Source organism: Urocitellus parryii, chromosome 9, assembly GCF_045843805.1.
Source record: "Urocitellus parryii isolate mUroPar1 chromosome 9, mUroPar1.hap1, whole genome shotgun sequence".
NCBI classification, from domain to species: domain Eukaryota; kingdom Metazoa; phylum Chordata; class Mammalia; order Rodentia; family Sciuridae; genus Urocitellus; species Urocitellus parryii.
The window spans coordinates 93444685-93461727 of record NC_135539.1 but is presented as its reverse complement, the minus strand read 5'-3'; the positions used below and the strand labels follow the sequence as shown (position 1 = coordinate 93461727).

Genomic DNA, 17043 nt, shown 5'->3' with positions numbered 1-17043 from the left:
CTTCTTCCTGTCATGGACAGGAATCAGGTGTCCCTGATTTGTTTGTTCATCTATTGTTCTATATTATTTTACATCTCTTTCATGTTCAGGTATATAGTTATCACAGCTTTTCTTAAAAACTTATTTTGTCACTTCATCTGTATTATTACAGTTAATCTTCAAGTAACTTCTCAAAAAAGGGGGATATTTCCTCCAATTCTATTTGTGTCTTTCACAGAACAGAATAGCTAGAATATTGGAAAAACAGTACAGACTGAACAATAAGTCCACAATGAATGTAGTTATAAAATGAAAAATAAGATAAACATCTGTCCAACTTGGGGACCTATCTGTGAGGGTGTTTCCAGAGATGATCTGGGTGTGAACTAAGAGAGGAAGGCCTGTCCTGAATGTGGGCAGCAACATCTAAGAGGCTGGAAGCCTGGATAGAACAAAAAAAGCAGAGAGGTAAACTCTGACATGCCTACAAGTTCAACTCTTCTTAAATAGGTATATTATTTTGCTGCTTCTACAAGGGCCCAGGGACATCAGACTCCAGATATGTTGACCTCTGAAAGCAGACTCACACAGGTGTCTCTCCAGCGAGCTTATAGGCTTTCAGCCACAGACTTGGGCTGATCATTGGTCCTTCCTCTTCTGAGGCTTCTGGCTTCTTGGACTGAGTATTGACAGATTTCATTGGCTTTTGTCCTATTCTATAGCTTGTCTTTTCATCCTATTGCCAAGGTCTTTCATAGAGAACACATTTTTAATTTTGATAAAGTCTTTTCATTTTTCTTTTATTAATGATACTTCTGTCGTCACATCTAAAAACTCCTTAGGAAGTCCAAGAACCCAAAATGTTGTCTAGCGTTTTCCTCTCAAATGTTTTACAGTTTTACTCTGTACATTTAAATCCATGATCCGTTTAACATTAACTTCTGTATTTCGTTAAGTTTGGGGAACTTTGTTTTGTTGCAATGCTAAAAATCAAATCCAGGACCATATACATGCTAGGCAAGCACTCTACAACAGAGCTACATCCCCACTCTATTTTCTTGCTTGATTCTAGCATCTAGAACTTGCTGAAAATTATCTTTCTTCCATTTAATTGCTTTTGCACCCTTGTCAAAATCATCTGGGAATACTTATGTTAGTCTATGTCTAGATTCTTTCTTCTATTCCAATGAATATGTATTTATTAATCCATAATTAGCAATACTATCTTGCTTGTGGTGATGATACAATAAGAGTTAAAATCAGGTAGAGTGATTCCTCCTACTTCATTCTCCTTTTTCAAAATTCTTCTAACTACTCTAGTTCTATTGCTTTCCCATATAAAATTTATGTTTGTCTTTATCTACAAAAAAAAAGGGTAGGTTTTTTATGGATATTGTATTAGATCTATATATCTAGTTGAAGAAATATGACCTATTTAAAGTATTTCAAATCTGTTAGTCACTAATTATTTTTAATTTCTCTAAACAATATTCACCAGTATTAGCTAATCTGTTAATACTGTATTTCTTCTCTCCTCAATCCCAATGCATCCTTTCCCTGCCTCCTTAAAAAGAGCTGAGCTGCTGGGGTAATTCTCAGAAAATAATAATTGTCCCTTGTGAGTATTTGTAATACCATAACATCCTTGGGTTTCTCCAAAAAATAATGAGGAAATAAGTTTGTAATTCAGCAGCTAGTCAATTCACACTTTAAAAAAATACCTTTGGGAATCTTTTCATCTTTACAGGAAAACTATATTTTTACAAAGTTCCAAGTTACTGTAATCTCAATGATAAAACATGTTACTTTGAAATCTAAAATTTAATAAAATATATGGGGGGAAACTTCTAGTTTCCAGTCTAGCAAATAAGGAGCTCAGAAGTCACCACTATGCCCTAATAATAACAAAAACAAACTAGAAAAATCAATAATTCTTAGACACATAATAGAAGAAAGTCACAAATTTTTGCTCCCAATATTGGAGTGAGAGGGACAGGTAAAACAGAGAATCACAATTGAGCAGAGCCAAAATTCACAAGCAAAAACCTTGCCTGAAACCAGTGCTTGGATAGGAAAACTTAAAAACTGCGACTGACTTATTGCTGGAGGTTTGTAGACAGCCTGAGAGATTAAAAATTCAGAGAAGCCCAGTCATATGGAGATCTCACACTTTAGTGAGTCTCACCACTAGGAGTCAACCAGGTCCTCACAGATAGTATTACAGAAAAATACTCATCCTTCCAGCAGAGGGAGTGGTAAAGGTACTATTGGGGGGGGGGGGGAGGGAGAGAGACGCCAGAACATTCTCTTTTTAAGAACAGCTGCCCCAAGAGAACTATTTCACCAAAGTCTAACCTACAAGGGTTTTATGAGAGCACAACCTACATGGGAGAAGAGAAATACCCAGATGATATAACATAGCTAGTTCAAAATAATAGCATGAATGTATGTGAATATGAATTTTTATATATGCATGAAATTAATGATATAAGGGATAGGAAGAAGGAATTAGGACTATTTTGCTATTATAAATAATAAACAACATGTGTTATTTAAAAAATGAAACTTGATTAGTTCCACATAGAAATTTCAAGCTCAAAGACAATCACTAAAAAGTTTTAAAGGTAGATAATATGGATAATAAGAGAGAAAACAGAATCTCATAAAATCAGTTTTATTCATAACTGTCAAAACTTGGAAGATTATAACACAATAATGATAACATTTTTAAAACCCTGAAGGCAATCACCATGTCTCTTGGTAGGTGTTATGGTTTGGATATGAGGTATGATTGAGTTGTAGCCTTAGTCTAATAAGTGAATTAATCCCTCATGGAATTAACTGAGTAATAACAGGAGGCAGGTGGGGTGTGGATGGAGGAAATAGTTCATTGGGGGTGTGGCTACTGGGGTGTGGAGAGTGGAATCTCTCTGCTTCCCTATCACCATATGAGCTGCTTCCCTCTGCCACACTCTTCCTCCATGATGTTGGGCCTCACTTCAAACCCTGGGGACTGGAGCCAGCTATCTATAGACTGAGATTTTTAAAACTGTGAGCCCTTAAATAAACCTTTCCTCCTCTACAATTGTTCTGGTCGGGTCCTTTAGTCACAGTGGTGAAAAAGCTGACTAAACAGTAGGTAAATGAACAAATGAACTAGTATATATCTAGACAATGGGATATTATTAACTAAAACAATATGAGCTCTAAAGTCACAACAAGATAAAGATGACGCTTAGATGCATATTGGTAAGTGAAAAAGGCTAACTAAAGAGGTTACATACTGTATGATTTCAACTATATGACATTTTAGAATAGGCAAAATTATGTGTAAGGATAATAATAAAGAGTAGACAGAAACAAGGTACAGAGGCAGGAAAGTGGCAGAGTGACTCCTTGTCCAAGCAGCCACATTTATTTATATCAATAGGTTATATTAGGTCATTAGTACCATAACTACAATATTGTTTAGAGTATCAGTAAGGTTGCTTATTTTGCAGTAATATTTCACAATTACAATAAGCAATGTTAGGATCTTTGGGTAGTTCTCAAGAAAGTCCATTGTCTGAAGTTTCTGTCAGGTGGCCAGATCCAGAAGCACCAGAGCTTGGTCAATCATTGTAGTTATCAAGCAAGTTCCTTTATTCCTAGGAGCTATGTGCCTGCATACAAGGTCGAGACTTGATGAGGCAATAACACAGAGGCTTCTCAGGGCATTGCCATACCAGCTAGACACTGCACATATATTAGCTATATTATTAGATCCTAAGAAAGATTGCAGGGCATTCTAAGGGTGGGAAACAGCGTGCCTGTTACCCAGCCCCCTCCCCAGGAGTTTTCTCGCCAGGGGAATGCTTCCCTGTACATTTCCACATAATTGTAGAATCCCTACAATTAATTATGAGCTAGTATTTAAAAAAAAGGATTAGAGGGGATGAAGAAATGAACAGAAGGAGCACAGAAGACTTTTAGGATAGTGAAACTACCATCTATAATAATATAGAAGTACACAGATGTCATTCTGCATTTGCCAAAAACCACAGAATGTACATGAAGAATGAATCCTAATATAAACTATAAACTTACGGTGACTATGATTTATCTATGTAGACTCATCAACTATAACAACTCTGGTGAGGGATATTGAAAATGGACATGTGTGGGAGTGGGGAAAGGAGGATTTTTTAAGAACTTTATACTTCTCAGTTTTGCTACTTTCTATTGCTCATTTATCTCTTGATAAGTCTTTTAGCAAATTTCTTATTGAAGTTTTTGTGCTATTAGAATATCTATAATGTAGTTTTATAAATAAGTATGTAAATAAATTTATCCTTAAAGAACACATGAAAAACAAAAGTATTTCCTTCCTTAAATATATCCTGTCCCTACTATTCCTTTCTTATATTCTCTAACTCCCACGTGAAGTTCATAAATTATAAAATATTTAGAAAACTTCATAAAACTTTATGACAGGCAGCTTGCCAAAAACAAACTAAACTAAAACCACCAAACACTCTATTACCTGAAATCAATGGTAGCTTATTAGCTCCTGAAAGATCAATAACATGATACATGTTCTATGATAAGGGCCAAATCTGAATTACAAATAAATATCCTATCAAATTCAACATGAACTCTCTTTTCTAGCCAAACTAGTTTTCTTCAAAACTGCCTTTTCTTGCCTATGTGCTCCTACTTTTCTCTTATGTATATTGAGAATGCCTTCCTCTCTGCCAACACATAGTCTTCTCATCCATCAAAGTTTAGGAAAACATGTTATGCAAAGAGCATGAATCCTGGAGTAAGGCTGACTTAGATTTTCATCTAGGCCATGCTATTTACTGACTCATGTCTCTGAGTCTGGTTTTCTCATTTATAAAATAGAACAATAGCCATTTTTAGATGATATCTAAATAACAGAATTATTGTTAGAATATAGGTAAAGTCCATGGAACAAAGTAGAATTAACTAACCATCAGAACTAAATTTGTTATCCCAATTTGGCTGACTGTAATTTGCTCATATAATTCATTTAGCAATTCACAGCCTGAACTCACTACATCTCTTACACTTTTGTCTTAAGTGATTATTTATTTAAATTTTTATTTCTGTCTTACATTTTATGTCTCTAAACAGACTGGTAGCTTCTTAAAAGTCAGGACTACACCATACCTATTTACTATTCCACATGTTTTAACACTATGCTCTTTACAAAAGAAGAATCAATAAATATTTCCTCAATGAAGTCTTAGTTGGAAGTAGTCTATTCAGAGAATTGGAAACACATTTTGAAAACATTAAAAGTGTATTAACACACTGGAACATCCACTAAAAGGTAAAGAAAGAGGTAAAGACAGAGGACAAAACAACTTGGGAGTGGGCATGGAATATGTGAGGGATAAGAAAGAAAGAATATGTATACTAATTCTGATAACAGGAAAACCATAGATATTTAGAAATTTAGCCTGAAGAAAGGCTTTGGAGAGTGTGAGAACTTTCTAAGTGACGATAACATAGAATTCTATAATATCATCAGAGCCACTCAACAATGGAATAAAGAGGATTCATTTTAACAGTAGGTACCTTTTAAAATTAAAGGCACCTAAGCAGAACTCAGTGTTGATACAGTTTTTAATCCACATGACAATATCAGAAAGATAGCTGTTACCTAAAATGCTATGTTGAGAAGAATTATAACACTACGAATACCCTCAGTAAAAAAGGGTGCTATGATCACTTAAGAATCTGTCACAAGCCTGGAAGAATACGGAGTATCACAAATACCTCATAATTAGTATCCTCAAACTAGAGGAATAATTTTCAGAAACAATCATTCCTCATCAAGAATGTAGACATGAACTGGGTCAAGTTTTTCTAAACTCCTCTAGTCTATGACTCCATGATTATTTAGTAACCAATATTCTGTAAGGATTCAATAAAATGATATTTTCATATATTTAAATAATAGTCCTCAGCTAGGAAACTGAATTATTGTTTAGGCAACAAAAAAGCATTATAGTTCCTCATCCTGTAATTCACTCTTTGAGACCATAATACCATTTTTTTAAGCATCTTCCTGTCTTTATTTTTGGTAAAAATTTGTGACTACCAGATACCAACAGAGAAAAACATACAAATAGGCAAAAGCCAAATTGATATCAATTAACTGTGTGTGGGCAGTGGGCAGGTGTTGGGAACAGAACCCATGTTCATGCATGCTAGGCAACTGCTTTACCACTGAGCAACACCTCCAGCCCAAATAGAATTTTTTAAATAAAAATAGTCTTCCTTTATTAATGTCCCCAGAAGTTCATTACTAATTAAACCAATCAACATTTTTTTAAAAATCATATCTTAAAAAACACTGAAACAGAAACTTCATCTTCCTTCCACATACATGTTCTTCTCAGAGAACATAAAAGAAATATTCCCTGCTACCCTAGAAGTGTTCTCAAAGTGAGATTATTCAATCAGCAGTAGCAGCAGCACCAGCACCACCAGCATCAGCACCAGCACCAGCACCACCAGCACCAGCACCAGCACCACCAGCACCACTCCCATCAGCAGCTGCGCCAGAGATGCTAATTCCCATCCCATGCAACCTATCAAGTTAAAAATTCAAGAGTTTACCCAAGAATCTGGATTTTAACAAGCCCTCCAGGACTCTTGATGCAAGCTGAAGTTTGAAAATCAGTGACTTATAAATTGTCTGTTTCCTAACACAGCAATAACCCTTTACCTATTTCCTAATCCTTCTCTTTTTCACATTTAGCATAACCAATGATTTATCTCATTTGAATGATTAATTCACCAATAATTCTGTGATGATTTCCTACTTTCCTTTAAACCATAAAATGTTTCTAATTATTTATTATCCATAAATCATTATAAGCTATTTAGGGAGAAAGGGATTTTTAACTTATGTCAACAAGCATGAGAACAATTCTGTGTAAAAACCATTCTGTAAACAGGCCTACATTTTTCTTTTCATTCTATCCTGTACAATATAACACACAATAGTAGAGAATTTTTTTAATAAACTGTTATCTATCAAACAGCTTATAATGAAATCATTCCATGAACATAAAAACTGCCATTTTCTATGAAAGAAATGTTTATCTCTTTTGATGGTTATATGAGTCTTGAAAGTATTTTCTTGAGAAACACACTATATAACATGAGTCTTACTTAACAAATGAAACTATTATTTATGGCCTAGAATTTCAGCTATGATTAATACATAAGAATGAATGCAAGGAAACTGGCCAATGCATACTCCTTTAGAAAGGAAATCATAAGTAAATTTAACATAAGTGTTTTTAGAAGTGTTCTCTCAAAAATGCTGACTCTAAGTAGGTACTTTTAGATATTATACAGATAATTTATGTATAAGCAGGAACATCTATTCAGTAATGCTGATTAAATAATGATAACAACAAAATAAGCAAAATCAACTATTTTGGTTCATGAGCAATGCATCTAAGACCATAATTAATAAATTTTGTAGAAAAATACTTCAGTTTGTAGATATTACATGGTAACTCATAGCCAGATGCAACAAAGGACTGACTTACCTGTGCACATAATGTAGTTGATGAACTGAGTCAATTGCTATCACCATCTCAGCCAAGTAAAATCGAGCCATATCTTCAGGCAATCTATCTTCAAATTTGCTGAGCAGAGTAAGCAAATCCCCACCAACATAATAATCCATAACCAGGTACTGTGAATAAAAAACATAAAATGACCTCAATAACTAGTAAGCATGAGAAATTAATATACAATGTTAATTACTTATATGGTTAATTAAAAAGAAGTATATAAGATGATCACCAGTAGTCATTATAAATGTTTCTAAATTTCATACAGCACTGAAATAACATTCTTAAAATCTGGAGCAGAGGGCCAAGGTTGTGGCTCAGTGGTAGAGCACTTGCCTAGCATGCATGAGGCACTTGGTTTGATCCCTGGCACCATATAAACATAAAAACAAATAAAATAAAGGCATTGTGTCCATCTAAAACTAAAAAATATATATAAAAAAAAGGAAGCAGAGAACAACATAGAATTACTATTTGTTGTTGTTGTACTTTACAAAGTAATATGTTCATCATCTTTACCTACAATGGACCAACCTTTGCCAACATTTCACACAAGACTGAACATTTTAACTCTCCAAAAACACACTCAGAATATAGGACACTATATGTGTTGAAAAAAAATCATATTACTATTCATCATCACTACAATTTCCTTATTTGACCTTGGATCAGTAAGAACTTTACTATATAGCCAGTACCAGTCAATGGATTGAAAACCACTATGATATGGAATACAATTTCCATCATGTGTTTCACTTCCCATTTCTGATGGAGTACAAATATCAGAATGCACTTTTCTCAGGTGTATGTAAATAGCAGCCAATTATTTTTAGATATGAACCTTAATTGGGGGCAAGAGGGGGGAAGTATCCACGCCAAAAAACAAACAATAAAGAATATACACCAACATGTTTACTGGTTTCGCTAGGTTGTTAGACTTCAGATGATGTCATAGCTTTATGCTATCTTCTAGACTCCCTTTTAAATATGTATTACATATACATGTGTATATGGGTATATCACTTAGCATGAAGGCTAGTAAATAGAAGTTATTTAAGCAATTATAATGACTTGATAAAAAACTAATTTTATTACATGGTTATCACTGAATTGACAATTCAATTTAAAGAAACTTGAGAAAATTAAATCCTTTTTACTACTATACACAAAAATTATAAGCATAAAAAAAGATATGTTAGGGGTGGGGATATAGCTCAGTTGGTAGAGTGCCTGCCTCTCATACACAAGGCCCTGGGTTCAATCCCCAGCACCCTCCCAAAAAAATGTATGTTAAACCAAAGAAGCAAATTTCCTATATTTAAAGTCTTGAAAATTAAGAAAACTCTATTTTAAATCCTATCTTATGGCTTACTTATTTACTAGGTCTAGTGTTTAAAAAACTCCACTCTTACCTTTAGAACAAGCTAACAAATTTTTATTAACATAAAAACAATTTATCATATAAACAATTTTTCTTGACAATAGAAATTAGACTATAGAAAAATGGAGAAATAAATAACTAAGCACATCTACTAATTCCACAGATATTTATAAAAGTACCTACATCTCATTTATTCAATGGGTGTACAACAAAATTCCCTGCCTTCCAGGAATCTACAATGTTATAGAAAAGAAAACACAAATAATGGGCAATTTCAGTATACTATAAATATTTTAACAGGAATAAGCAGAGAGGCTACTATTGGCTCTTAAAAGAAAGAGCCTCATCTGTCAACCAGGATCATTTATTTGACTGACTTAATGTTTTGGTAAAATTGTAAAGACTATTTTCTTATAAAGAGTGTATTATCTAAAATAATTAGTTCATTCTTCCCCCAATTCAATTAAGATGTCCTCTCCTCATACTTCAAGATTCCAAACACACTCATTTGTTCCTGAGCACTCTATTTTGCTGTGGTTGCCTATATCAATATCACATTGTCCTGATTAATTTCAGAGTAAAACTGAGTGTCTGATAGTAAGACTGAGCAGGACTGAGCAGGTCCCTAATTGCCCCTTCATGGTTTCCAACTGAAAGCGAGTTGCTTTTAAAATATTGTTTCCATTAATCATTAGGTTCCAGGTTCTGGAGCTGCTGACTCCTCCCTTAAGCTTTTCAACAACCCTATACATGTTTAATAGGCCTGAACTTGACCTATACATGATTTTCCTGGATGGTGGAAGTGAGTAAGGCTATCTTTTATGAGCTGAGCACTGAGAAACCCAATGCACACATGCAAATCACCATGTCAAGTGCAACCCTGGTGCTGACGGCAAGGAACTGACCAAAAATGTACAGAACTTCTGAGATTGTGTGCAAGGGCAGACTGTGTGTCTGTGCCAGCCCACAATCTTTGTCTATATAAGCTTTGCTTCTTACCTCCTCAAATAGCAGTTCAGGGTCTTATTTTGTGCACTGTCTTCCTTTTGCACAGGAATAAAGCCTTGTTTGGGTGTTATTGCTTACCTTTATGATTTCTTTTTTTTAATATTTATTTTTTAGTTGTAGTTGGACACAATATCTTTATTTTATTTTTATGTGGTGCTGAAGATTGAACCCAGGGCCTTGCATGTGCTAGGCGAGCACTCTACTGCTGAGCCACAATCCCAGCCCCACCTTTATGATCTTTTTCTTGAATTGAGCAAAAGTAGTCTGTTAACACGAACAGCCAATAAGCCCAAAATTAGCTGTACTTTGTCATTTCCTGATTCCTGTCCCAAATTAAGCAAAAGAACTCTATGATGACTGGTAATAGTAGGAAAGGTTCCTACTCAAAAAGTTGCTTCAAAATAACCCAATATGGCCAAGCACAATGGCAAATGCCTATGATCCCAGATACTCGAAGCCTAAGGCAGAAGGATCTCAAGTTGGAGACCTGCCTCCCCTACTTGGTGTGACTGGTCTCAAAATAAAATTTTTAAAAAGAGCTGGGAATGTAGTTCAATGATAAAGTGTCTCTGGGTTCAATCCCCTACCCAAAACATAATTAACTCAATATGGCTAAGGTGTCTTTTAAAATTTTTTTAAATGTATGTATACTAATGATATTCCTAACATGGGTCAAGGAGATAATGATCCTACAACAAAGAGTTCCTACCATTTAAGAAAAGAACAAGCCAACAAAACTAGGCTTAGGGATATTAACAGATAATTTATATAACAGGAAACAATTAGCAATACATATTTAACTTCGATAATACTGAGGGAAATGAAAATTAATGCAGCAAAGAGACCATCAGAACTTTGGGGAGAATAGTAAGACAAAACACTGCTTTTGCAGGATAATATACTACAATCTTTCTGAAAAGTAATTTCACAGTATCAAAATTTTAAATATGAATGCCCCTTGATCTAGCACTATCTCTCTTAAAAATCTATCAATTAAAACAAAAGCTCAAATACATCAGAAATATGAGCAAGCACAAAACTTTATTAACTTCAGCAAATCAGAAAGAATGTGAATAGCAATCAAAAAGTAAAATGTTAAATATTTACATATACATTCTATGAAATATCATACAGTTGCCAAAAATAATAATTAAATATATTTCCGTGAGATATTTAGGGAACAAAAGCAAGCTGCAGAAAGTAAATTGTACAGTAATACATATTTTATAGTTCAATTTTTTTATTAAAAAAGGGGAAAATACATTTATAGACAGAAAATGTATACAGTGTTTAAAAATGAACAGACACAACCAACATTAGTTACTTCAGAAGGATAATATGGAAAGATGAAGTTAAGAATTATTGATGTTTTATGTATAAGCCTACATTGTAAAGAGGGGAAAATCTAAATCAAAAATGGCAAATGCAGTAATGTTCTGCAAAAGGGTGGAGCTAATGTGATAAAGTCAAAGTAAAGTGTTGAAAGGAATAACCTTAAGGGCTGGGGATGTGGCTCAAGCGGTAGCGCGCTCGCCTGGCATGCGTGTGGCCCGGGTTTGATCATCAGCACCACATACAAACAAAAATGTGTCTGCCAAAAACTTAAAAAAAATAAATATTAAAATTTTCTTTCTCTCTCTCTCTAAAAAAGGAAGGAAGGAAGGAAGGAAGGAAGGAAGGAAGGAAGGAAGGAAGGAAGGAAGGAAGGAAGGAAGGAAGGAAGGAAGGAGTAACCTTAAATAGATACATCTCATCCACATGGGATAAGAACAGGTACAAATATGGATGAACTTGCATCCAGGAGAGAAAAGAGTAGAACTCTGAAAAAAGTTCACCCTTGAGTAAATAACAGTTTTCATTTTTTCCATGAAGTAGGAACCATGGAATGCAGGAATAGGGATGCTTATCTAATGTCCCTCCATAGGTTGAAGGTAGGGAACATAACTTTTATTCCCACTTTCTGGCTACAAAACCAGGGGCAAAGAAACCAAATGATTTGCCCAAACATAAATTAGACAGTTGAGCCAAGATTGAGGGTTATTAATTTTTAAGACTAGTACCTTTTATACTCAAGAGGGAATCAACAGTCAATGAATGAAACTAATCATGTCCACAAACTTAAAAAGAGTATATACCAGGCACCAGAATAATAAAAAAGGAAAATGAGGATTTATACTGTATCTTTGGCAATCTTTTATTCATTCAAAATAAAGAAACAGATTTCTAGGTATAAATATATACACACCACAAGATTTTCAACTCTGAATTTCTAAAGAAAAGTCTATTTTAAAGTTTATGCTTTTTAAAGAGCTACGTTCTAAGGAAACAATGCTAAAACATCTGAAAACACACAATAAATAAATTTTGTACAAGAAAAGAACATTTCATAGGACAGATACACTTTTAGAAGTCATCTCAGGGATAATAAAAAACCTCTTTTAGTCATCTTGCTTTCAAACAAGGAGATTAACAATCTTTACAGCCTCACCTTATATTTATTCCTCCTTGCTTTGTTTTACTATTATAAAACTGCTTTAATAATTTCTATCTTCACACATTGGATTCCTGTAAAGAACTTAGAATTCATGAGTTACTATAATTTAATACTCAAATATTCATCTTTTGAACAAATTTTAATTGCTAACTCAAAAAATAAAATGTTTACTTAAACTATTTTCCAATTTTTTTGTCCTCAAACATAAGATAACTAAACAGGATACTATAGATAAGAAAAAAGTACACTCATACATTGGTGGTAGGACTGCAAATTGGTGCAACCACTATGGAAAGCAATATGGAGATTTCTCAGAAAATTGGGAATGGAACCACCAGCTATCCCATTCCTTGGTTTACACCCAAAGGACTTAAAATCAGCATACTATAGTGATGCAGACACATCAATGTTTTTAACAGCTCAATTCACAATAGCTAAACTATGGAATCAACCTAGGTGTCCCTCAATAGATGAATGGATAAACAAAATGTGGTACATATACTCAATGGAATATTACTCAGCTTTAAAGAAGAGTAAAATTATGGCATTTGTCATTAAATGGTTGGAGTTGGAGAATATCATGCTAAGCAAAATAAGCCAAACTCACAAAACCAAAGGCTGAATGTTTTCTCTAATATGCGGATGCTAATTCACAATAAGGGGGGAGGCACTAGGAAAGAATAGTGTTACCTCAGATTAGATAGAGGGAAGTGATGGGAGGGGAGGGAAGGGGATGGGGGGATAGGAAAGATAGTAGAATGAAACAGACATTATTACTGTATGTATGTATGTGACTACATGACCAATATGATTCTGTAACGTGTACATTAAGAAAAATGAGAAATTATATCGCCATCTATGTATGATATATCAAAGTGCATAAATGCATTCTATTGTCATGTATAACTAATTTAAACAAATAAAAGAAAATATGGGGAAGCTGGGCACGGTGGCACATGCCTGTAAACCCATTGGCTCAGGTGGCTGAGGCAGGAAGATCTCAAATTCAAAGCCAGCCTCAGTGATTAAGTACCCCTGGGTTCAATCTCCAGTACCACAAAAAAAAAAAAAAAAAAAAAATAGAAAGAAAGAAAGAAAAGAAAAGAAAAAAATTTCACTGACTCATAATATTCTAAAGGTAAGAGTTTTATGTGTCAATGTTTATACAACTTAGCATTTTTACATAATGAGTTTTTCTTAAGGAAAAATGTTCTAATAATATCTAAAAATTATTCATTAACTAATGTATCTTTTTCTGAAGCACATAAAAGGCACATTTGTTAGGTGTAAATATTTCTTCCTAAGCTGGTTAAAGTGGTAACTAAGCAGGTAGAAAATGAAAGTCAAAAAAGTTATCTACCACAACAGCACTATAAATCATGTTATTTATTTGGCTACTTATCAGCTACCAGGATTAAAAGTTACTATGGAAAATAACTGTGTTTAATAAAATTTACTTTTTGGTACCTGAAACTATATGTATGCATCTTTTTAATTGATTTTTATCTTCTAATGTTTTATAAAATGTTCAGAATGTGATGACGAAGACTTCTGACTCTTAAGATTAATATAAGGCAAAGCTTCCCCAAAAGAAAAATGGACAAATTACACAAGATTTGATTATTAGTGTTTCAGTACTCTTCCAAATATTACATAACTTATTTTAATATAATTAATATTATTTTAATTTAACTAATGACATAATAAACTATTTCTCTTGGATAAATGTCTCTGGAAAAAAAATGTTAATCCTAATGTCAAATGCAAAGAGTCTACAAATCCACTAACTCAGGATACAAAAAGATAAAAAGATAGTTTATGATTTTTTTCTCATCAATATTTTACAAATTTGGCTGTAAAAAAAAACTAGTACATGAGCACTTTATTTCTCCATAAACTTTTATACTTATTTCCATATTTATAACAAAGTGCAAATTTTTCAGCAATGCATAAATCTATAGTATTACATCTGTCTACAACCAAAAAACAGTTACAGGAGATTTCAGTCTGCATTATCTGAAAATTTTTTAATATTCTCATACTAAACGCTATGATTTTGCAAAGCAAAATTATTGGAAGTGTTTAATTTACTCTTATGAATTCTGCTGACAAATCTATGCAGATTTTATCTGCATGACACATTCATCCCTGAAATTTTACATAATTATTTTAGTATAACGGATTTAGTTCCAATTCAAACATCATTCAACAACTGAGCAACTGACACACTGTTAAGCTCTATCCTACCACTTTTAAACAATTTCAACTATAACCCACAATAATTTAGATGGTTTATATGATGATTCAATACATTATAAAAGAAATATGTGTCACAAAACAATATTTATTCTTACTAATCGCCATGAACTCTGTCATTTTCTTTTTTATTTAATTTTTAAACACTGTTTATAACCCACTAAGTTGATTTTATGAGCCACTAATGGGTCACAACCTACTATTTCAAACACATAATTACACTCTATAAGCATGTAAGGATATAAAAAGGAAGGGTGGCAATAATAAAGTTTGAACACCTGGATCTGGTCTGAAATCAGATAAACCCTATGATCATTACAGAGTTACATAAACCTTCAATTTTATTTTAGCTAAAGATAGTAGAACTCATGCCACTTAATTTCTTCTAAAGTTCTACCAAAAAATCAGAGATACTATATTAGTCATGAAAGAGCAATACTTAAAATACAAAGCTAAAATAAGATAAAAAGGTGGATTCCCACTGAAAATTCTGGAATTGGCTATTTTAAGACAGAATTTGAGCATAATTTTGAAGCATTAGATGGACTTCAACAGGAGTAGAGGAAGAGAAAAGGAACCAGTATTAAAGGCAAAATGTAGACAAGTATAGAGACTGCTCAAGAATAGAGGATATTCCACTGGGATTGAAATGCAGAATCTGTGGAAGAGTACAATATTTCCAGCCCTGTCATTATTTATTTATTTATTTATTTATTTTGCCAAATGCTGTATTTAAAACACTATTAACCATTTCCTCCACTTTTTTTTTTTTTAACTTTGTGGTACTGGGGATTGAACTCTACGCCTCACACATACTAGATACGTGCTCTACCAAGGAATTGCACCCCCAACCCTACTGTCCTGTCTTCAGTTTCCATGGCACAGTATCTTGATCTTCTTTCTTAGTCTGACCATTTCCATTAGTTTTCTTCTTGGATTCCCCATCTCTGTCTTGTAAGCACATTTGTTTTTATGTTTTATAAGCAATACTCAGTTTGATCCTTGTATTTAATGTTATATACAACTAGAGTTAATACTCTTGTTTGATCCTTGTATTTAATGTTATAAAAAACAAGAGTTGGACAACATTTTTTATAAAAGGCCAGACAGTAAAATACTACTGGTTTGGCAAGCTAAGAGGCAAAACTCAAGTATATTATGTAGGCACTTTATACAATAAGGGAGAAAACAAAATTTCCCTTGTTTTAAATTCAACCACTGACTTGCTCACAATATGCTCAATTCTTCAAGAGATTATTCTCGACAAGTGGCTCAGGGTCTTGCGTTTATTTTCCCTGAACACATTTCTTTGGCTGTTGCAATCAAGCAGGAATTAGATAACTCAACACTGATAAAAATGGCTTTCTTTACTTGGCTAACAAAAGAACTACTCAGAAACTTACTATGGTTATAGATTCATTTTCGTTTTTTATTTTTGTGAAGAAATTATGCTATGGTAGATATTCTGTCTTAAATTTTGTACATTTTCTGATGATTACTTTCCTATGAATTGGGAAGGTGGTGATGAGTGTTTACTCCAACAATGAAGATATTTATTATATTCTATTAGTATAGTCATAGCATTGCATGGTTGCATAATGAATATAATGCTCTGCCATTTAATTCATTAAAATGTTAATTCACGCTCCCTGTGCCTCAAAGGAATACATGAAGACCACTCTTCTTTCCTTATCTTGACATGACAGGTGTGCACTATTAGTAAATAATAAAATATGATACAGCAATATGTATAGCACTCAAAATGTTATCAAATATTACTTTACCTGGGTCACTGAAATCTGTAGACAATATATAGATCAATTATCACCTGTATTCAAGCTCTCATTATCTCTCATATGAATATTATAAAACTCTCCTAATCTCCTTGTCTCTAGTTTTGCCCCTGAAATTCATAAGTTGCCAGAATGTTCCATGTAAAATGTAAAACTGATTATCCTACTCTCCTTGAAATTAGAATAAAATCTAATCCTCAGGCATGACCTATACATTGGAAGCCTCTACCCCCTAGCTGTACACCTTTCCCCAGGAATATATTCCTCTCTCACCCCTAGCTACTCTATTCTAATCACACTAGCCTTCCTCTCATGCCTCAGACAATCCTTGTCCTTTCCTGCCATAAACCTTTCTACAGTACTAAAACAGCAGTTTTCAAACTTTGCTATGAGTGTTCTCTAAATAACAATAAATGAAGGAGGAAGGCAGGAGATCAGTAAGGGCAGTTCCACTACTATAGGCTTTACTGTCTTGGCTTTCAGGTATAATGTCATTTTTTTTTTTTAAACCACACACACTAGAGTTCCATG

At 33.6% G+C, this 17043-nt stretch overlaps 1 protein-coding gene across 7 annotated transcripts in view; it reads right to left on the bottom strand.

Moving 5' to 3' along the window:
* Cdc42bpa (CDC42 binding protein kinase alpha) overlaps positions 1–17043 on the bottom strand; it is a 293703-nt gene that overhangs the window by 188295 nt on the left and 88365 nt on the right. For all 7 annotated transcript variants that reach the window (XM_026405769.2, XM_026405772.2, XM_026405770.2 and 4 more), the window contains exon 5: positions 7554–7702. In XM_026405769.2, coding sequence (XP_026261554.1) covers positions 7554–7702 — 149 coding nt within the window. The remainder of the gene's footprint in view (positions 1–7553; positions 7703–17043) is intronic.